This window comes from Lithobates pipiens, unplaced genomic scaffold (genome assembly GCF_037356315.1).
Source record: "Lithobates pipiens isolate NorthernLeopardFrog02 unplaced genomic scaffold, aLitPip1_a1.2 Scaffold_30, whole genome shotgun sequence".
Classification (NCBI taxonomy): domain Eukaryota; kingdom Metazoa; phylum Chordata; class Amphibia; order Anura; family Ranidae; genus Lithobates; species Lithobates pipiens.
The window spans coordinates 56,867,879-56,891,320 of record NW_027507791.1 but is presented as its reverse complement, the minus strand read 5'-3'; the positions used below and the strand labels follow the sequence as shown (position 1 = coordinate 56,891,320).

The 23,442-nt window shown below is 44.2% G+C and overlaps 1 protein-coding gene across 1 annotated transcript; it reads left to right on the top strand.

The window, feature by feature from the left end:
• Positions 1 to 17,944: 17,944 nt before the first annotated feature.
• LOC143942872 (olfactory receptor 5V1-like) lies at positions 17,945 to 22,719 on the top strand. Its single transcript, XM_077464276.1, has one exon. It carries the CDS (start codon positions 19,671 to 19,673, stop codon positions 20,589 to 20,591), a length of 921 nt encoding a protein of 306 aa, XP_077320402.1. The 5' UTR covers positions 17,945 to 19,670; the 3' UTR covers positions 20,592 to 22,719.
• The last annotated feature ends 723 nt before the right edge of the window (positions 22,720 to 23,442 follow it).

Sequence of the window (23,442 nt, the reverse complement as noted above, 5' to 3'; positions counted from 1 at the left end):
TATAAATGAAAAAAGACCGCAAAAATTTTGAAAAAAACGCATATTTCTTTGTTTCTGTGACAGAATTATGCAAATTATTAATTTTTCTTCATAAATTTTGGCCACAATTTATACTGCTACATATCTTTGGTAAAAATAACCCAAATTAGTGGATATTATTTGGTCTTTGTGAAAGTTAGAGAGTCTACAAGCTGTGGTGCGAATCGCACAAAATTGATCACATCTGATGTACTGGTGGACTATCTCGCTTCTTGTGACCCGAACAAGTCAGGAAAGTACAAATACCCCCCAAATGACCCCTTTTTGGAAAGTAGACATTCCAAGGTATTTAGTAAGAGGCATAGTGAGCTTTTTGATGTTGTCATTTTTTTCCCACAATTCTTTGCAAAATTAAGATTTTTCATTTTTTTTTTTTCTCCACAAAATTGTCATTGTAATAGGTTATTTCTCTCACGTGGCATGTGTATACCACAAATGACACCCCCCAAACAATTCTGCTACTCCTCCTGAGTATTACAATACCACATGTGTGCGACTTTTTCACAGCCTGGCCACATAGAGAGGCCCAACATGCAGGTAGCGCCATCATGTGTTCTAGGAACATAAATTACACATCTAACTTGTTGACTATTTATTACACTTTTGAAGCACCAGGACAATGACACGTGACACTGATGACAGATGGCACTGATACGTGGCAATGATGACACTTATACGTGGCACTGATGACAGATGGCACTGATGACAGATGGCACTAATATGTGGCACTGATGACACGTGGCACTTATACGTGGAACTGATGACACGTGGCACTTATACATGGCACTGAAGACACGTGGCACTAATACGTGCCACCGATGACAGATGGCACTAATACGTGGCACTAATACGTGCCACCGATGACAGATGCCACTAATACATGGCACCGATGACGCGTGACACTGATGACAGATGGCACTGATAAGTGGCATTGATGACACGTGACACTGACAACAGATGGCACGTGACACTGACAGGTGGCACTGATGACAAATGGCACTGATACGTGGCACTGATGACAGATGGCACTATGTGGCACTGATGACAGGTGGCACTGACGACAGGTGGCACTGGGGGCAGGTGGCACTGATGACAGGTGGCACTGACGGCAGGTGGCACTGGGGGCAGGTGGCACTGGGGGCAGGTAGCACTGGGGTGGATGGCACTGGGGGCAGGTAGCACTGGGGTGGATGGCACTGGGGGCAGGTAGCACTGGGGTGGATGGCACTGGGGGCAGGTAGCACTGGGGTGGATGGAACTGGGGTGGATGGCACTGGGGTGGATGGCACTGGGGTGGGTGGCACTGGGGCAGATGGCACTGGGGCGGATGGCACTGGGGCGGATGGCACTGGGGCGGATGGCACTTTTTATTTTATTTTTTTACTTTTTTTTTTTTTCCTTACTACAAGCAGAACGGCTGCCGCTGCAGCCATTCATCTTTCCCCTCTCACACTGTCTGTGCGAGGAGGGAGAGCGGCGCTGCGAGATGATCTCATATGTTTACATATGAGATCATCTGCCATTGGACACGTAGATCACGCTGTAAACGGCCGCTGTGATTGGCCGTTTACAGCGATCTGTGTTTGCCTGTCCCCGGGGGACACGGCGAACACAGAACTTCCGTGATGCGCGCCCGCGGCGGCGCGCATTGCGGAAGTAAACATCAGGCCGTCCAGGGACGACCACCCGGACGAACGCGCCTGCTCTATGGCCGTCATTCGGCTATAGGGCGGGCGCGAGGTGGTTAATATTATTATTTATTATTATTATTATTATTTATCAATTTGTTCCGTTTGATTTGTTTAGATACGGCCTTCGTTATTTCGGATAATTCATAACTTTGGATAAATTCATATTCATTTTTTAATTTAAAAAGGAAATTCCAATACCTATAATTGAATAGTTAGTTATTATTGTTAGTTATTTTGTTTTCTTTCTTATTTTTGTATTTAAGCATTTTCTAATTTATGAATTTTCTAATTTACGAATTTACGAATTGTAATCATAACAAATGACCTGATAAACGAAAAGAAAATAAAAAAAAATAAAAAACGAATGAAATGAAAATGAACACATTTTTCGGCAGTGCAAATGTCTACTGTCCAGTAGGTGAGGGTTTGAGAATTGCTCCTTAGACAGCACTTCCTTTAGAATACGGATAAGAGGTCAGTCATTGGTGTGCTTGATTATTATCAAGTGTATTAGTTATTTTTCAACTAATTGTTGAAGTTCTTATTGCCATTTCCCACTCTTTTATTGTTTAAACAAATGATTGTCCGTTGCTGCCAAATATCCACCCTTCAGTGTTGGTGTGTCGGAGAGTGTGGTGCTGCTAGAAGAGTTGTGGGCACTGGGGACCCAAGAACACAGCGAATCCTTCTGGGGTAAGCTTTATATCATTATACTATTTTCTTAGAGACAATTATTAAGAAGCATAAACAGACACAGAAGTCATCCACCTGGGAAAAGCTAAAATTAAATAAAATAATTTTCCGTCTCAATGGCAAGCTGAGGACCAAAATACATTTGTTAAAGCATTCTCAATACCTTTGGTTTCTTAGCCTCGGAAAAAAATTACCCTCCTCTTTTCCCACCAGCATAATTATGTTTTCGATGTTGAAAGATGTTGTGGAAAACATTTTAATATAATGGAAATAATTTTTAAATTGTCAGGGCTGAGCTCAGCCCTTCCCTCTCTGAGCTGGCCGCTCAGCTGACGGCTAATTACCAGCTCCTATCTCTCCACAGTGACTCACCTGTTGATGATGTCCTGCCTAATTAAGTTGTCCAGCCCAGATGTTCTCTGCCTTCACCTTGGTATCATCTCTAGAGATGCTCTCCTGTGTTCCTGTTAAAGACTTGCTTGGCTGATATTCCTTCAGATCCTGCTTGCTCTTCTACTACGCTCATCTCCAGCTCCCTGACGTTTTGGCTTGTCTGACTATCCGTCCTGGTTCCTGAACTCTGGCTATGTTTTGACTATGTTTACTCTGTTTATCTTTTTATTATTATTATTAAACATTTGAGATTTAACTGTACTTCTGTCTCAGTCCGATTCATGGTTTCAGTAGGCAAAGGCTATGAATTTAGAAGATGCAGACAATCCACATGTTGGTAATATTTTTTCCAGATTGGATGAGCAGGATCACTGCACGAATCATTTTGCCATGGTGTTCCAAACGCTCCTGAGTTGCACACCTGGAATCTCTCACTGTGGCTCCTCCGGTATAACCTGTGTTGCAGGCTGTCCCTGCTGCTCCAGTCTCTGTGTAGGCAACCATTTAGAGTATTACCTCTATAAGAGGTATGTCTGGTTCCGCTCCACTTCCTCAGCAATTTGGGGGCGATCCAGTCCAATGCAGAGGGTTTCTCAACTAGGTTGAGATATACTTTGAGATGATGCCCCAGTTGTTTCCCACAGACAGAAGCAAAGTAGGTTTCATGATATCTTTGCTTTCTGAGAGAGCCTTGGCCTGGTAAAACCCTCTACGGGAGATGCAAAAACCTGTTGTCTTGAGTTACCCAGAGTTTGTGGCTTTTTTTAAAAGGGTATTTGATGTTCCCGCATGCTCCGCTTCTACTGCCAAGTGCCTCATGTCCATCAAACAGAGTACGAGAACTGTTGCCGATTACGCCATTGAATGCCGTACTCTGGCAGCAGAAGTTGCTCGTGGCTGCTTTTTCTCATGGTCTCTCGGATACCATCAAGGATGAGATAGCAGCCCCGAGATATATCCACTGAGCTGGAGAAGTTGATCACGTTTGCCATCCTCATTGACTCCAGACTCATAGAAAGACTCTTTTTTAAGGAGCGCTTGCGGAAGCCTCCTGTATATTTGTCTCCGAGCTTTGCAGTTTGTTGCAGTTATGTGTGGTGGTTTTTCTAGACGATATGTTTATATTTTACAAGTCCCTGTAGAGCCACCACATAGATGTCTGTCGTATGCTTCAGAAACTAAGAGAGAACAATCTCTATTGTGAATTGGAGAAGTGAGAATTTCATTGTGAACAAGTTAAATTCCAGTGTCATTTCCACTGCTGTTTTTTTGATAGATGCAGAGAAACTTTCATCAGTCCTACAGTGGCTCCGACCCATGGGTTTACATCCTCTGCAGCATTTTCTGGGCTTTGCCAACTATTATTGGAAGTTTATTTGTAACTTCTGATCTCTGGTCAAGTCCCTGACTGATATGACCAGAAAGGACGGTAACCCACAGAGTTGGTCTTCGGAGTACAATAAGGCCTTTGAGAGTCTCAAGGCTGCCTTTGTTTCTGTTCCTGTGTTGGCCCATCCTGATCCTACGTTACCGTTTATCCTTGAGGTTGATGCTTCTGAGACTGGAGTTGGCGCCCCTCTATCTCAACGTCCTACCTCTGAGAGCGCTATGCATTCTTGTGGCTACTTTTCCAAGAAATTGTCACCTGCGGAGTGCAATTACGAGATTGGTGACAGAGAGCTGTTAGCGATCATTTTAGCCCTGAAATAATGGAGACATCTCCTTGAAGGTACCACTGTGCCGGTTTTCATTCTTACTGACCATAAGAATCTCACATTCTTGTCTGAGGCTAAACACCTCTCTCCCAGAAGGGCGCAATGGACTCTTTTCTTGTCTAGTTTCAATTACATTGTCTCATTCCTACTCGGTACCAAGAATGTAAGGGCTGACGCTTTGTCACAACAATTTTCTTCCACTTCCAAGATGGAGTTGGTTTTGGTTCCTGTGACTCCTCCTGATCGTATTCTAGCTACAGTTCGCACGCACCAGTCTCACTTCTCCTTTGGGTGACAAAATTCTTACTGCTCAGGTCCATGCTCCTCCTGAGAAACCTTGTGACCGCTGCTTTGTCCCAGAGAGTCTCCGTACTGCTGTACTCCAGACTTACCATTCTCCCAAGGCAGCTGGCCACCCTGGGAAGAATCAACTCTTTTGGGCCATTTTCCAATAATTCTGGTGACCTAGTCTACATGCTGATGTAACCACCTTTGTAGTTGCCTGTTCCGTGTGTGCTCAGAGTAAGACTCCACAACACCTTCCAATGGGCCTCCTACAACCCATACCCAATGGAGAGAGGCCCTGGACCCACCTGTCTATGGATTTCATTGTGGAGTTACCCAACTCCCAGAGCAACACAGTTATCCTTATGGTGGTTGACTGGTTGTCGAAAATGTCCCATTGTATTCCACTTAAGAAGTTGCCCACTTCTAAGGAACTGGCTTCCATTTTTGCACGGGAGATCTTTCGCTTACATGGACTACCCAAGGTGATTGTCTCAGTCAGTTTGTGTCCTGGTTCTGGTGAGCCTTTTGTGCACAGTTGGGAATTCAGCTTGCTTTCTCTTCTGCATATCACCTGCAGTCTAGACATGTGTGATTAGTTTTCGTTTACAAATTTCGTATCAAAATTCATAATGAAAATTCATAATTGTTACGAAAAGTTTACGAACCTAAAAGTTAAAACCCCAGGAAGTCAGCACAGCACAGGGGAACCCCTCATAATGATAAATTCATCATAACGAACTTTCATTATTTTAACAAAAGGTTTACAAATTCAATGAAAATTCATATTTCGTACGAATCCGAATTGAATTTCGGACACGAATTACAAAATACACATTTTTTTAATACGAACTGGAACGGAACGAAACAAAACACATTTTTTAACGGCGCCCATGTCTACCGCAGTCTAATGGGGATGCAGAAGGAGCCAATCAGTCCTTGGAGCAATTCCTACATTGCTATATTTCTGACCATCATAACAACTGGTCAGACCTCTTACCTTGGACAGAGTTAGCTCACAATAGTGCCTTGAATTCTGCTTCCTGATTTTCCCCGTTTATAGTGAACTATGGTTTCCAACCTTCCATATTGCCTGACTCGTTTGTTCCGCAGACTATTCCTGCATTAGAGGAGCATCTCAGTGGTCTTCGTTCCACTTGGGCACAAGTCCAGGAGGCTTTGCGACATGGTAATGTTAGGTACAGACTCTATGCTGACTGCAGACGCCTGCCTGCGCCTTCCTACCAGGTTGGGGACAGGGTCTGGCTGTCATCTTGCAAACTCTGACTTTGTGTTCCCTCTCTGAAGTTTGCATCTCGGTTTATTGGGCCTTTCCGTATTTTTTCCAGGATTAATTCAGTGGCTTACGCATTAGACCTTCCTTCTAATATGCGTATCTAAAATGTATTTCATGTCTCCTTATTAAAACCTTTGGTCTGCAGCCGCTTTACCACCTTGGTGCCTCGTCCTCACCCTGTACAGGTTGAGAACTATGAGGAGTATGAAGTACAGTCCATTGTTGACTCCTGTAGGTTCCCTGGGTGCATACAGTACCTGGTGCATTGGAAAGTGTACGGTCTGGAGGAACGCTCTTGGCTCTCATCCTCGAATGTACATGCCCCTGTCCTCCTCCGTGATCTCCATAGATGTTTTTTACCCTCAAGCCTGGTGGTCCTCCAAGGGGGAGGGGTCATTGAGGAGGAGGTACTGTCAGGGCTGGGCTCAGCCCTTCCTTCTCTGAGCTGGGCGCTCAGCTGTCAGCTAATTGCCAGCTCCTATCTCTCCACAGTGACTCACCTGTTAATGATATCCTGCTCATCAGTCTTCATTACTTAAAGCGTAGTTCTGCTAAAGAAAAAAAAAATTAAAGTAAGCAGCTACAAATACTGCAGCTGCTGACTTTAATAAGCAGACACTTACCTGTATCCAGTCCAGCGATGCGGGATAGCAAAAAAATTGTAAGTGTGGGCGCCTGGCTGTGGCTATACAGCCGGGCACCCACTATGAATGCAAGAGCCGCGCCGTGACTGGCCGGGCAATCATCTGGGACCTGTGTCGTGTCCCATATGACTGCTGAGAGGGACGGGGGAGAGGTTATCTCCCTTCTGGTGCCACAGTGCACTGGGAGGAAGTAGGAACTGGAACCCTCTGAAAAGAGGGCACTGGCTCGCCCCCAAAAAAATTACATGCCAAATGTGGCATGTCAGGGGGTCACCTGCGGAAGTTCCATTTTTGGGTGGAACTTTGCTTTAAGCTGTCCAGCCCAGATGTTCTCTGCCTTCGCCTTGGTCACATCTCTAGAGACGCTCTCCTGTGTTCCTGTTAAAGACTTGCTTGGCTGACATTCCTTCTGGCTCCAGATCCTGCTTGCTCTTCTACTACGCTCATCTCTGGCTCCCTGATGTTTTGGCTTGTCTGACTAGCCATTCAAGTTCCTTAGGCTATGTTTTGACTAGGGATGAGCCGAACGCCCCCCGGTTCGGTTCGCATCAGAACTTTCGAACGAACCACAAATTCGTACGAACGTTAGAACCCCATTGAAGTCTATGGGATTCGAACGTTCGAAATAAAAAGTGCTAATTTTAATGGCTAATATGCAAGATACTGTCCTAAAATGGGTTTGGGGACCTGGCTCCTGCCCCAGGGGACATGGGTCAATGCCTAAAATGTTTTTAAAAATGGCCGTTTTGGCAGGAGCACTGATCTAATGACGATTAAAGTGAAAAATAAAGTGAAATATTCCTTTAAATATCGTGCCTGGGGGTGTCTATAGTATGCCTGTGAAGTGCCATGTGTTTCCTGTGTTTAGAACAGTCCCTGCACAAAATGACATTTAACGGAAAAAAAGTCATTTAAAACTGCTTGCGGTTTTAATGTAATATCTGGTGTCGGCAATATGGATGAAAATCATTGAGATGGCATGGGTAGCCCCCCTGCCCATTACCAGCCCCTTTGGGTCTTGTACGGATATTAAGGGGAACCCCGTACCCATATTAAAAAAAGGAAATACATGTGGCCCCCAGGCCCTATATACTCAGAACAGCAGTATACAGGCGGTGCAAACAAGACAGGGCAAGTGTAGGTTTGTTGTGTTAAGTAGAATCTGTTTGTAATTTTCAACTGCTACATTTTTAAAGTGTAGCTCCAGTCAAAAAATCTATTTTTAAGCTTTTTGGAAAACATAGGGAAGGGTTATTACCCCTGTATAATTTGTTTTGCCGTCTGTCTTTTTTCATCTCACTTCCTGTTGTCTCCTTCCGTTTGCAAGTAGGAGACGTTTGTAAGTTGGATGTTTGAAAGTAGGGGCCTGCCCTATATGCTCTGCAGAAATGGCGGAACAATGTGTTGGTGTTGCCACAACATTGTAAGCCCTCAAAGTGACTCTTGGTGGGCGCTGGATCGCCCTGCTGTGAACGATTATATCAAGAATTGTAATTACATGCCATTGTTGAACAGTGGTAGAAAAATTGACCTTTGGTGGTTGTGGTGCTGGTGCCACAACACCATAAGTCCTCACAGTTACTCTGGGTGGGCACAGGAACGGGCCCTCCTGTGAACTATTATATCAAGAATTGTAATTACATGCCCCTGTTAAACAGGGTCTAAAAAATTGGGCTGCTGGCACTGGCGCTGGTGCCATGACACTGCAACCTCTCCCATATACTCTAATTGTGGTACAGGAATGAGCCCTGCTGCAAAGCATTGCATCAAAAATTGTAATTAAACGCCCCTGTTAAACAGGGGCAGAAAAATTGGGCCTTAGCACTGGTGCTGGTGCCACGACACTGCAACCTCTCCCATATACTGTAGTTGTGGTGCAGGAATCGGCCCTGCTGCAAAGCATTGCATCAAAAATTATAATTAAATGCCCCTGTTAAACAGGGGCAGAAAAATTGGGCCTTAGCACTGGTGCTGGTGCCACGACACTGCAACCTCTCCCATATACTCTAGTTGTGGTACAGGAATGAGCCCTGCTGCAAAGCATTGAATCAAAAATTGTAATTAAACGCCCCTGTTAAACAGGGGCAGAAAAATTGGGCCTTAGGCACTGGTGCTGGTGCCACGACACTGCAACCTCTCCCATATACTCTAGTTGTGGTGCAGGAATGAGCTCTGATGCAAAGCATTGCATCAAAAATTGTAATTAAACGCCCCTGTTAAACAGGGGCAGAAAAATTGGGCCTTAGGCACTGGTGCTGGTGCCACCACACTGCAACCTCTCCCATATACTCTACTTAAGGTGCAGGAATGAGCCCTGCTGCAAAGCATTGCATCAAAAATTTTAATTAAATGCCCCTGTTAAACAGGGGCTGAAAAATTGGGCTGGTGGCATCACCCAGAATCAAAAATGTTCTTCCAACATATCAGCGGAGGAGGAAGAGGATAGACAATCAACATAACAGGACAGTCACTCAGCATCAGCATAGGCAGTCTTGAAGGGATGTGATATTTCAAAAAAAATTATTCGGTTACATCAGCTTCAGGTGCTTGGTAGCTGTGGGTGATCCAAGACTGATTCATCTTGATAAGGTCAGTCGATCAACTGAGTCGGTGGACAGGCGCACCCTGTGATCAGTAACAAAGCCACCAGCAGCACTGAAGGTGCGTTCCGAAAGAACGCTGGATGCAGGATAGGCCAGTAGCTCAATTGCATACTGTGCAAGGTCTGGCCAGTGATCCCTCCTCAAGACCCAGTAAGCCAGAGGATTTTCGGTGGGAAAGGTGTCCAAGTCTGACCTTGACCCTAGGTATTCCTGCACCATGTAAATCAGACGCTGGTGATGGTTGCTGGAACCGATCATACCTTGGGGCTGCGGACTAAAAAATTGTCTGAATGCATCGGTCAGACGGCCACCTTCTCCACCGCTCCTTCTGACCGAAGCCTCAGCAACACATTGTCCAGGACCAGGATTTTGTAACCTCCCAGTCTCTGGGAACTCGTTGCACAGACCTTTCTGCTAGGCCTCCCGGAGATGTATCATCCTCTGCTCCCTCTGCGATGGCAAGATAAGGTCGGCAACCTTACCCTTGTACCGTGGATCAAGGAGAGTGGCCAGCCAGTAATGGTCCCTCTCCTTGATCCGAAGAATACGAGGATCCTTCCGCAGGCTTTGCAGGATCAGGGAGGCCATGCAGCGTAGGTTAGCTGAGGCATTCGGTCCGGAGTCCTCTGGGTCACTAAGGACAACATGATCCGCAGCTACCTCCTCCCAGCCGCGTACAAGTCCACGGGTTTCTTGGGACTGTAAATCATCCCTACAAGACTGCTGCTGCTGCTGATGCTGAGTGCCAGCCTCCAAATTCATGCTGACACAATCATCCTCCTCCTCCTCCTCATCCTCTTCCTGTGTGATGGGTGGCACAGCAGGAACACTGTCTGGATAAAGGGGGCCTTGAGAGGCAAGGAAGTCCTCCTCTTCCTGCCTCTGTTCTGCCTCAAGTGCCCTGTCCATTATTCCACGCAGCGTATGCTCCAAGAGGTGGACAAGAGGTACAGTGTTACTGATGCATGCACTGTCACTGCTCACCATCCTTGTGGCCTCCTCAAACGGCGTGGTGAAAAAAAACCGAGCTCCCCTGACCCTGTCCTGGTGCCGTAGTCGCACAGGTACTCGTTGATGGCCCGCTGCTGCGTGTGTAGCCGCTGCAGCATGGCCAACGTTTAGTTCCACCTGGTGGGCATGTCACATATAAGGCGGTTCTTGGGCAGGTTCAACTCCTTTTGGAGCTCAGCCAGCCAAGCACAGGCATTAAATGATCGGCGGAAATGCACACAGACTATCCTGGCTTGCTTCAGGACATCCTGTAAGCCCGGGTACCTGCCCAAGAACCACTGCACCACCAGGTTAAGGACGTGAGCTACACAGGGCACATGGGTCAGTTGTCCCTGTCGGAGGGTGGAGAGGAGGTTGGTGCCATTGTCGCAAATTCCTGGCTTAAGCTGGTGTGGCGTCAACCACCTCTCGGCCTGCCCCTGCAGAGCTGACAAAACATCTGCCCCAGTGTGGCTCCTGTCCCCCAAACAAGCCAGCGCAAGCACGGCATGGCCTCGTTTTGCCTGCGTACTAGCATAGCCCCTGGAACGCCTACGGAGCACCACTGGTTCTGAGGACAGAGCACTGGAAGAGGCCATGGAGGAAGAAGAAGAGGAGGGGGTGGAGGAGAGAGGTGTGTCACAACCAATAGTAGCATTTTGGAGGCGTGGTGGCGGAACAACCTCCAACACTACTGCACCTTGTCCTGCATCCTTCCCAGCTGCCAGAAGAGTGACCCAATGGGCTGTGAAAGACAGGTAACGTCCCTGTCCATGCCTGCTGGAATCAGCGGTAATATGCACCTTACCGCTGACCGCCCTGTCCAGCGAGGCAAGGACATTGCCTTCCACATGCCGGTAGAGAGCCGGAATCGCCTTCCATGAGAAAAAGTGGCGTTTGGGGACCTGCCACTGAGGAACCGCACATTGTACAAACTCACGGAAGGGGGCCGAGTCTACCAACTGAAAAGGCAGCAGTTGAAGTGCTAGCAATTTAGCCAAGCTAGCATTCAACCGCTGGGCATGTGGATGGCTGGGAGTGAACTTCTTTTGACGGTCCAGCAGCTGGGGCAGGGACATTTGCCTGCTATATTCGGACATGGGTGTACTGCTAGCAGAGTGCCTGAAAGCACTTGGCTGTGACACACCTAATTCTACACCTTCATTCCTCTCAGAGCAGGTTTCAGAGAGGACTGAAGGTCTAGTGGGGTTGGAGATCCCAGCTGATGAGGAGCAAGGAGAGGTCCTCTATGTTCTTTGGTGTGGGTCTTTGAGGTACGCTTGCCAACGAGCTGCATGGCAGGTCAACATATGTCTGGTCAAGCATGTGGTGCCCAAGCGGCTGATGTTTTGACCACGCGAGATACGCTTGAGACATATGTTGCAAATAACAGCGGTGCGATCTGATGCACTCGTCTCAAAAAAGGCCCACACCAAAGAACTTTTAGAATAACGCGCAGAGTCAGCGCCCTGCACAGGCGGAGCTCTGCGGTGTGATTCAGTCAGTGTGCTGCCTCTAAGCTGGCCCCCAGAGGGCATCCTGCCTCGTTGGACATGTGCCTCCTCCTCCTCTCTCCTACCAGGCACCCACATGGAGTCAGTGCCCTCATCACCCCCTCCCTCTTCATCGCTGAAGCAAACCTGGCAGTATGCTGCAGCTTGTGGAACATGACTACCAGATTGCTGTCCTTCTTGAGCATCCCCTCTCTCTGCGCTCACACTACTGCCTTCCTCTAGCTAAGTATCATCATCAGAGCCTACAAAACACTGGGCATCCTCCTGGAGCATGTACCCAACACTGTGCTCAAAGAGTTCAGGAGACTCCTCAGGAGGACGTGGTGGGTCTAGGGAAGGAGTCACTGATGATGACATTGAGAGGAGGGTAGACAATGCGTTGGCAGCTGCTTTGCTAGTACCCTGAGCCTGGGTGAGAGAGGATGAGGAGGACGAAGAGGGCTTCGTCATCCACTCTACCTTCTACTCAAGTTTTCGGCATGTTGCGGCTCAACATGTCCAGCTGCTGAAAAGAAGGACAAGCGTGTCCCATGGCCACGTGCTGATGATGACGATGCACCGCGTCCATGAGCGGCACTGTTGTCTCTAGACACAGAGCCTGCTTGCCCTCCTTTATCGGCTCGCGCCTGTCTGCCTCTCCTTGTTGGCCTTCCAGACATGGTAATGGCCTGAAGGGAGATGGGAAGACCAGCAATTGGGTAGTGTATATTGTGCTGGAGGCACACACAACACCCACTAACTCCTGCAGATGGCTCAATTAGAGAAGAGCTATGTAGGTGGATATAACGGTGTACACTGTGGTCAGGGCACGCAGACAGCACGCACAATCGCCTACAACTGACTGCAAGCTCTATTTAAAAAGAGCAAGATAGCTAGCTATATAGGTGGATATAACGGTGTATACTGCGGTCAGGGCACGCAGACAGCACGCACAATCTCCTACAACTGACTGTAAGCACTATTTAAAAAGAGCAAGATAGCTAGCTATATAGGTGGATATAACGGTGTATACTGCGGTCAGGGCACGCAGACAGCACGCACAATCTCCTACAACTGACTGCAAGCTCTATTAAAAAAGAGAAATGTAGCTAGCTATGTAGGTGGATATAATGGTGTATACTGCGGTCAGGGCACGCAGACAACAACCACTACAGAAGAGCAAGAACGCAAAATCGGCCGATAACGAAAGGTGTATACTGTGTATACTGCGTTGAAGGTACACAGAACACCCACTAACTCCTACAGACGCCAACACACTACACAAGGCCGCGGCGCTGGGGGCCTTATATAGTGTGTGTACTACACAGCCTGAGCTATGATTTGCCACAGGCATCCTGCCTGTGGCCAATCATGGCTCTCCTCGCTGCCGGCGCTGTGATTGGCCAAGCATGCAGGGTCACAGTGCATGCTTGGCCAATCATGAGCCAGCAATGCACTGCGATGGCGCAGTGCATTGTGGGCTGTTAGCGCCACACAAATTTGGCGAGAACGGCCCATAACGTTCGGTATTCGCCAAATGGGCGAACAGCCGATGTTCGAGTCGAATGTATGTTTTGACTATGTTTACTCTGTTTACCTTTTTTTATTATTATTAAACAAGTGAGATTTAACTGTACTTCAGTCTGATTAATGGTTTTTGACTTGAACTAATTCAACTCAATTAAACTCACGACGATAAAAAAAAAAAAAAAAATATATATATATATATATATATATATATATATATATATATATATATATATATATATATATATATATATATATATATATATATATATATATATATACACCAACAATATTGCGCAAAAGGAAAAATAGAAAAAATGACAAGAAGTGTGTATGGTTAGCAGCCAGCACGCTAAAACTAGGGATTTTTTTAGCTGAGAAATCGGTGAAAAATGTAGTGCAAGCGCTCAACCTGTATACACTTCTTATAATACTACAAAGTGATATAAATTCAAATGTATATATAAATAACCCAAAAGCAAAAGTAAATACAGTATTATACAGGTAAAAAATATAAACATATATATAGTGACTTATACATGTGTATATATAACCAAAAAATGGTGATTATTAGGATATTGAATCCCAAAAGGGAAACAGTGACTGTGGATAACTGTAAACAAATCACAGTGACGAAATCTATAAATAGGTATATAGTCCAAAGCAATCGTGCAAAGTGCCAATATCAGCCAGGGTTCTGTAATGTTGTGACCGAAGAGAACAATGTTTCACCATGTGACGATCCCACCACCGTATAAAGTGCAGGCTTACCGGATCTATATGACCCTAACAGGCATACGCCTCAGGGGTCAATCACAGCTTGCGATCCCAAAAAGGACTCAAGAATTGGATGTATCAGTCAAATCATGTACGATCCCACCAGATCCCAGCAGATGGCTAGATGTGGTCAATATTCCTCATGTGCATGTACAAATCCAACAACGACTCATAGGTAGGCATAAAGGATGAGAAGACGGAGCCAACATAGCATAATAACGTTTTTTTATCTCTTTGACACGCTTGATTGTTCTTCTTGAAATGTGAGTTTTAGAAAATATTTTTTAATTAAAGTTTTTTAAAAAAACGTTATTATGCTATGTTGGCTCCGTCTTCTCATCCTTTATGCCTACCTATGAGTCGTTGTTGGATTTGTACATGCACATGAGGAATATTGACCACATCTAGCCATCTGCTGGGATCTGGTGGGATCGTACATGATTTGACTGATACATCCAATTCTTGAGTCCTTTTTGGGATCGCAAGCTGTGATTGACCCCTGAGGCGTATGCCTGTTAGGGTCATATAGATCCGGTAAGCCTGCACTTTATACGGTGGTGGGATCGTCACATGGTGAAACATTGTTCTCTTCGGTCACAACATTACAGAACCCTGGCTGATATTGGCACTTTGCACGATTGCTTTGGACTATATACCTATTTATAGATTTCGTCACTGTGATTTGTTTACAGTTATCCACAGTCACTGTTTCCCTTTTGGGATTCAATATCCTAATAATCACCATTTTTTGGTTATATATACACATGTATAAGTCACTATATATATGTTTATATTTTTTACCTGTATAATACTGTATTTACTTTTGCTTTTGGGTTATTTATATATACATTTGAATTTATATCACTTTGTAGTATTATAAGAAGTGTATACAGGTTGAGCGCTTGCACTACATTTTTCACCTATATATATATATATATATATATTTCTAATAATAAAAAATATTTTTCTATTGCCAAAAGATTAATCACAGTTATAAAGCACATTTGCTGTTTGTGCATTCAGCTGCTCAGTGGTCAGATCAGGTCACATTTGCAGCCTTCTGGGTTTCATTCAGTAAAGTCAGGGTCTAGTAACATTAAAGGGGTTGTAAACCCTTGTCTTTTTTAACATAAATGCATCCTATTCTGGCAATGACCGGCCCCCAGCCCCCCGTTTTTCTTACCCGAGTCCTGTATTTCCCTTGGCGGAGATGCGCTCTCCTTCTCTCCACAGGGTCCTCTTGATTGGATAGGTTGATAGCAGCGCAACCATTGGCTCCCGCTGCTGTCAATCAAATCCAATGACGCGGGTGTTTGGAGGCGGGGCTGAGTCCAGCATTTTTGTCTATGCTAGACTCGGGAGCGCGCCTGCAAGAGCGCTTCTCCTTGGGGGTTATCTGATAAGAGGAGGAGCTGCGAGAGCCACCAAGGGACCCCAGAAGTCAAGGGTCAGGGCTACAAATACTGTAGCTGCTGACTTTTACTATTAGGACTTTTACCTCTCAAGGCATTCTTGAGTCGGGTCTCAGTTGCTGGAGCCTCCATCTTAGCTAAGGGAAAGTGGCAGTGGAGCCTTGCAGCTTCACAGTGGGTTTCTTACTGTGCATGCCGAATTGCGCTGTGCTTTGTGAATGGACTGGCTGCAAGGGGAAGGGGGGCAGAACTTCCGACTGAGTTTGCCCCGGCGAAGTGAGCCACAAGTGGTAAGCGGGTACCTGTAAAAAACTGTACCAAATGTGGTAGTGGAAGGCGGGGAGGAGGCAGACAAGCAAGGCTTTCCATTTTGCGTGGAGCTCTGCTTTAACTGAAAAGACCATGACCAGCACATTTACGGTGACTGAACAGTATGGCAAAATAGGGCGGCATAGGGAAATTAGGTTTCTAGGACTGTATATCTGCTGTGCCCATTATGGGGGATTTCTACACTCTCTGGATTTTGTATTTATTCTCTATTAATGAGAATGTAACAGGAGGAGCTAGAACACAATAAAAGCTAAATGGAAATACTCAAAAGAAATAACAGAAAACTTGAGTCTTGGTATCCCAGGTATGTTCAGCCAGTATAACATCCCAAATGAAAATATCACTCCTCCACAACAAAGGACAATGCAAGAGATGTCTTCAATTTCGACTAAAACAAAGTCCTGATGACTATTGTCACCTAGAGTGAAGGTCAGGGGAAATCAAAAAATCTAGAATTATCTCCAGAACATTTGTTCCAGGAACAATTTCCTAAGAGGGGAATTCCCTTAATTTTGAATGATTTCTTCCAATGTCTTGATGTTTCTCTCAGGGCTGCTATTTGAAATCATGGAGCCCCATACAGCCTACCTGGCGGTAAGCGGCAACCAGTCCATAAGGGGCGCAAGGGTGGGTGCTGTCCTCCTAATCTCTAAACGTCCGACTAGAGTCTCTAATTGGCTTAAAAAAAGGTGGGCTCGGGGTGCAGAGCACTGCACCCTCAGCTCACCCACTTGTTACAATAGGGAATCCACATTCTGCTTTCTGCATCTTCTTTCTTCTCCTCCCGGCAAATCAGGACATGAAGCGGGTCCTGACACCGGGAGGTGAAACGACTGGATTGGCTGGGAGGAGAAGCCACTGAAGCTGCTGAAGCCGCTGAAGCCACCGGGGGGGCTGGTGAGTTTAGAAGCAGGGCTGGTGAGTGGGGCTGGTGAGCGAGGCTGGCGGAAGGGGGGTGGTGAAGGGGTGGGTGGGCGATTTTGTTTGCCCCTCCTCAAAATAGAATACCAGCCCCCACTGATCACCAATGACAAGACATTGCTCTTGTCAATGGTGTCATCTCCATAAATATTCTGTAGCCTTCTGTGAATGTTGGACAGCCTGCACCCCTCTTTTATCAAGAGCTCAATGAGTGCTTCTACTTGCAATCCATTATTTACCTACAATAGAAAAGTTGCAAATTTCATAAATTATTTATTTAATACAGGTATTATTCATAAAATCATTTTTAATATAATATTATTGTAATATTTCATTTGAAACACTTATTAAGAAGCATAAACCAACACACATTCACAAAAGCCCAAAAGCCATCCAACGGGGAGAAGTTAAAATAAAATAAAAATAATTGTCATTCTCCACGGCAAGCTGAGGGACCAAAATTTGTTTGTTGAATCCTATATAAAAAGCATCTTCAGTACTCCTGGTTTCTCTGCCTCTGAAAAAATTCACCCTGTCTTTTGCCATATTACAATTTTTATATGCTTGAAGATGGGAAAGTTGTGGAAAAATATTTGAAAAGAAGCAAAATAATCAAAGTCAAATTTTTTATTATCAATTTTAAAAAAGATGTACAATTAGGTATCTTCTTCTGTTTTTTTTTTTTTAAAGCAAGGTAAGGCACAAAATAAATAAATGAAAATGTAACAAAATAGATTATGCATTAATACAATAATATTTGTTTCATCCGACATTAATAAACAAAACTGATTTTCCTTTCACCAAAAAATTTACCATTGTTATAAAGTACATTCCCTTTGTGCCTTTACCCACTCAATGGTTAAATCAAGTCACATTTGCAACCATTTGATCAACATCTAGATTCTAATTCTTCAATAGGAAGTCATGTCCTATGAAGTTTAACATTTAAAGAATAAATGTTATATAGTATGACTAAATAAGTTGTTATAGGAACCACGGCACTACCTGCACCGAGTTTTCATGTTCTCCCTGTGCCTGCATGGGTTTTCCTCCTGGTACTCCAAAGACATGCTGGGCGATTAATTGGCTCCTGTCTAAATTGTCCTTAGTATGAATGTCCGTGAGTTCAGGACTTTAGATTGTAAGCTCCTTGAGGGCAGGGACTGATGTGAATGTATAATATAGATGTAAAACGCTGTGTAAATTGATGGCGCTATGTAAGTACCTAAAATAAATAAAAATAAAATAGGAAAATTAGGTTTCTAGGTCTTCACACCTGCTTTGCCCATTATGAGGCAGTCTCACTCTCTTCTTAACTTTGAATGTTTTTTCTATTATTGAGAATGTAACAATAGCAGCTGGAACACAAAAAAAACTGCGTGGGAACATCCAAACTCCCCCTCCAGAAAACTTGTCTTGGTACCCCAGGTATCTTCGATAGTATAATATTTTAGATGAAAGTTTAATTCCTCCAAACCAAAGAAAAGCAGCAAACTAATTGCACAAACGGGGGCAATATTAGAGTTTAGGGCTGCCATGGTTGCGAGGAAGTAAAATTTTTGACTTCAATTAAACAAAGTGTATTATTAGGCAATTTTTTTTTTTTTGTTCATTTTGGATGAGGAATGGTTAGACCCTTTGTGAAAATGTTATTGCTAGATACTTCCCTATTCAAGGAGGCTTACCATTCTGTTTGACCTGATGATGACTATTGTCGTTGAGACAAAAGTAAGGCTGGTCATGCAGTATGCCATTTTCTTGAAAGGAAAAGAAAATCGCTTGAAGGAAAGAAAATCTCTTGATTCCTCCATCAATACAGTCAGCGTCGACGAGGGAATCCCTTCTGCTGCTCTATTGCATTTTGACAGTGGTAGGTTTCCCTCTCCACCAGAATACAATGATCATTGCTGTCGTCTATAGCTGGTAGCAGTGATTGTACAATAAAAATAGACATGCTGGTTGTACTGAAGTCAGTTGATAGATCAACTTCAGTACAATCAGCCTTCCCATACAGGGATTGAAATTTGTCCAGTTTCTGCTGAACTGCCCTAATCTCAACCTGTCTTTGGCCAACTTAAGGGGTAATTCATCCCTAGATCCAAAGGAAGGGGAAATTTTCCATTGAGTACACCTGTGATGGGGACAACTGTCTAAGCCCTTGTACACACGGTCGGAGATTCCGTCGGAATGTTTTCTATCGAACCAGTTTGTCGGATATTCCGACTGTGTGTGGTCAGCATTGGACTGTTTCCGTCGGAATATCCAACGGACCAATTTTTCCAACTTGCCAGTAAAATTTTCCGACAAAATGCTCCTATCGGACATACTCCAATCATGTGTAGCCTACTCCGATGGACAAAGTGCCACGCATGCTCAGATCAAATTCCTAGACCAAAGCTATTGGCTACTAGCCTGAACGTAGTCCCGTCGTAACGAAATAACGTCATCACGTTATGTACAATCGGATTTTCCGACAACTTAGTCTGACCGTGTGTATGCAACATCACTTCCGGACCTCTTCCGGAATTAATTCGTCGGATTTGGTTGTCGGAATCTCCGACCGTGTGTACAAGGGCTTAGAGGGGAATACCCTTCACTCAGAAAATTTTCTTTTAACTTCCTGTTGCGTCCCTGAGACAGGAGGCAAAGGGAAATTTCTCCAATCATACACAAGAAGCAAATAAATTAGCAAGGGTATTAATTCTTCCTTACTGTATGCAAAACTGAAGATGTGGCTATTCATACAGATTGAGGTTTTCATTTCAAGAAAGTGAAGTTTTCCTTTAAAGTAAATCTAGGATTCAAATATATATTATTGTCATTGTTACAATTATATTTTACAAGATATTCCCTGAATTTTATGGAAGAAGTCAACCAAACATCTTCAGAAGGGTTCATCCTCCTTGGACTATCTAATGTCTTGTACCTCCAGGTGATATATTTCCTTATGTTCCTTCAGATGTACATAATAACATTGTCAGGAAATCTTCTACTGATCATTGTGGTGAGACTCAATCAAAAGCTACACACCCCCATGTACTTCTTCTTGAGTAACCTCTCCATTATCGACATCTTTTTCACATCAGCATTCGTTCCCAAAATTCTTATAAACACTCTAGCCATAGATAAAAGTATCTCCTTTTTGGGGTGCGCATTACAGATGTACTTTGGTATAGCTTTAGCAACAACAGAATGTGTTATAATTGCCATCATGGCGTATGACAGGTTTGCTGCCATTTGTAGACCATTGCACTACAAGGTCATCATGAACAAGACATTTTGTATCAGTTTAGCAATAGGATCATGGGGTATTTGCTTACTAAACTCTGCCATGCATGTTGTGCTCACCTTTCAACTCCCCTACTGCAAGTCCCACCATATCAACCACTTCTTCTGTGAGATACCACCTTTACTTCAATTATCCTGTGGAGACACCTTACATAATGAGATAGCCATGTACATCTCTGCAGTAATTCTTGGCATGTCTTCTTTCTGGTTGACTCTTATCTCGTATGTCCAAATAATTTCCACCATCTTGAAGATCCGTTCCTCACAAGGAAGATATAAAGCTTTCTCCACATGTGGTTCTCACCTAACTGTGGTGGGTCTCTACTATGGACCAATGCTTTTTATGTATATGAGACCCCGCTCCACATACTCTCCTGAAATGCACAAAACTCTGTCCATACTCTATACTGTAGTGACACCAATGCTTAACCCCTTGGTCTACAGTGTGAGGAACAAGGATGTCAAAAACACGGTTACAAGAAAACACACATAAGAAATACAATTCTGTAAAATAAAATTTATTGTTGCATGAGTTATTATTAAATTTAAAAGCATTTCTCCTACTCCTTCATTTTTGCTTCTATTACTAGTTTTTTCAGGCTTCCATAGACCCGGAACTGGGCCTTAGTCTGGGCCTTTAGTGAATATACAGTAGTTACTAGATGGGCCTACATTTGTACATGTTATGGTGATATTTGTATTATATCCCTAAGTGCTTCTGGGACTTTTTCCTTGGAGGAGACAATCGGTTTTGCATAATTGCCCTGTGTATAGATACTGGCAGTCTTTATGAGTCGTCTGTACATATTGATTCACTGTTATGTTTTTTCTTTTTTTTAATCTTGTTTTGTGCTGGTGTAGCAACCTTTAGAGTGCTACTAGTGTGAGAGCAGGCAAAACATAGTTTGGCTCATGGTTAAGTAGAGTCATGGAATCTGGGTCAGAGTTTACTTAAGTTCAGGGCTTCATGACTCCCAGAGGCAGGTCTCTGGTGTCTCCCCCTGAGTCTGGAAGTTTGGAGAAACTTCTAGAGGTTAGTGGGTGGAGGCCAGGAGGGTTGATTTGTATACTTAAGGGAGCTTGGCCAATCCCCAGGCAGTGGACCTGGCAGGGTGGTTGAGTAGCCCTTAAGTATGGATGAGCCATACTGGCAAGGGGAGTCAGGTGGAAGATGGAGTCCTGAGGAGACTGTCGGTGGCCTTGAGGGGCCCTCTAGGCTCGGGCTGGCTCAGAAAATATCCCTTCTGCAGTGCGGTGTGACAGGGACCACTGCCTGGGAGCAGCGGGAGCAAGAAAGGACAGTGAGTACATCAGCACACTCAGGAATATTACTTGTCTGCCATATGTAGCCAGCTTTCTAGGGTGACAGTGGTGTGGTTCACCCCTTCATCCTGATCCTGAGAGAAGGCTGGTAGGACCTGCTGAGTAGTGGAGCTGGGGCCAGATCTACAGAAAGAGGGACGATACTCCTGAAAGTAGTTACCCCAAGTTTGTGCTACTTTCCAGACGGGCGCAGGGCCCTTAGTCTGTAATGGACTTTAGCTAAATATACTAAGGACTGTTGCAATTGTACAGGAAGAAGCAGTTCAGGATTTTTGTACAGAGAGAGGAAGAATGTACCCAAGTTTTGCTGTGTCCATCATCTACTTGGGCATCCCCTAAATCCATTCTCATAAGCCTAGGTTAGAAATCATGTGAGTTCAGCAATGCAGTCTTACTTCAGAGGCGATTTGATAGACATCTGTGTGGGTTCCGGCACAGATGTCTATACAAATTGGCCCCCGAATTCGCCAAAAGTAGTACAGGAACTACATTTGGGGTTCGGACGTTGCCATTGCCGGAAATAGCTGCCGATTTGGCATGCGTTCTGTCATGTCAAATTGTATGCCAAATCGCTTCAATGTAAACCTAGGCTAAGACCAGTATCATTCAACTGGGAGATGCTAAAATTAATTTAAACAATTTTTAAGCTGAGGGACCAAAATACGTTTGTTAAATCATATATAAAAACAAGTGTCTTCAGTACTCCTGGTTTCTCTGCCTCTAAAAAATAAATCACCCTGTCTTTTCCCACCATTGTTATTACATTTTCTGTGTGCTTGAAGATGTGGAAGTTATGGAAAAATATTTGAAAAGAACCACAATAATCAAAGTCAAATATTTTTATCATTCATTTTTTAAAAATGCGAACCATTCTGTATTTTTCTTTGGCTTTTTTTAAAGCAAGATAAGCCACAAAATAAATCTAAGAAAATGTTACAATATAGAATATACATTATTACAATGATTTTGTATCATTTACAATTGTTAAACAGGACTGATTTTTCTTTCACCAAAAGATTTACCAAAATTTTAAAGTGCATTTGCTTTGTACCTTTACCTTCTCTATGGTCAAATAAAGTCACATTTGCAACCATTTGACCAACATCTGGATTTTCGTTCTTCCACAGGAAAGTCATGTCCTATGAAGTTCAACATCAAAAGAATATGAACATTTATGGTATGACTGAATAAGTTGTCATAGGAAAATTAGGTTTTTAGGTCTTCACACCTGCTGGGTCCATTATGAGGGATTCCCTTTCTCTGCCTAATGTTGTATGTTTTTTTTTATATTATAATAGAGTTTAAGCCCTTATACACATGGTCAGACATTCCGACAACAAAATCCTTTGGATTTTGTCCGACGGATTTTGTCCGAAACTGGTGTTGCATACACACGGTCGGACACAGTTGTCGGAAAATCCGATCGTTCAGAACGTAATGACGTTATTTCGTTAGGACAGGACTACATTCAGGCTACTAGCCAATAGCTTTGGTCTTGTATTTTGATCTGAGCATGCGTGGCACTTTGTCCGATCGGAATTCTCTACAAACAATCGGACAAAGTCCAATCGGATCATGTTGTCTGAAAATTTTATAGCCCAGCTCTAAAACTTTGTCGGTCGGATATTCCAACAGAAACAGTCCGATGGAGCCCACACACGTTCGGATTATCCGATAACACGGTCCGATCGGACATTTTCGATGTGTACAAGGGCTAAGCCCTTGCACACACGGTCGGACATTCCGATGGAAAATGTCTGATCGGACCGTGTTGTCGGATAATCCGACAGTGTGTGGGCTCCATTGGACTGTTTCCCTCGGAATATCTGACGGACCAAGTTTGAGAACTTGGCTATAAAACTTTCTGACAACATGATCCGATCATGTGTAGAGAATTCCGATCGGACAAAGTGCCACGCATGCTCAGATCAAATTCCTAGACCAAAGCTATTGGCTTCTAGCCTGAACATAGTCCCGTCTTAATGAAATAACGTCATCACGTTCTGAACAATTAGATTTTC

Coding starts and splice junctions, on each gene's coding strand:
- LOC143942872 (XM_077464276.1), top strand. CDS start 19,671: ATGGAAGAAGTCAACCAAACATCTTCAGAAGGGTTCATCCTCCTTGGA.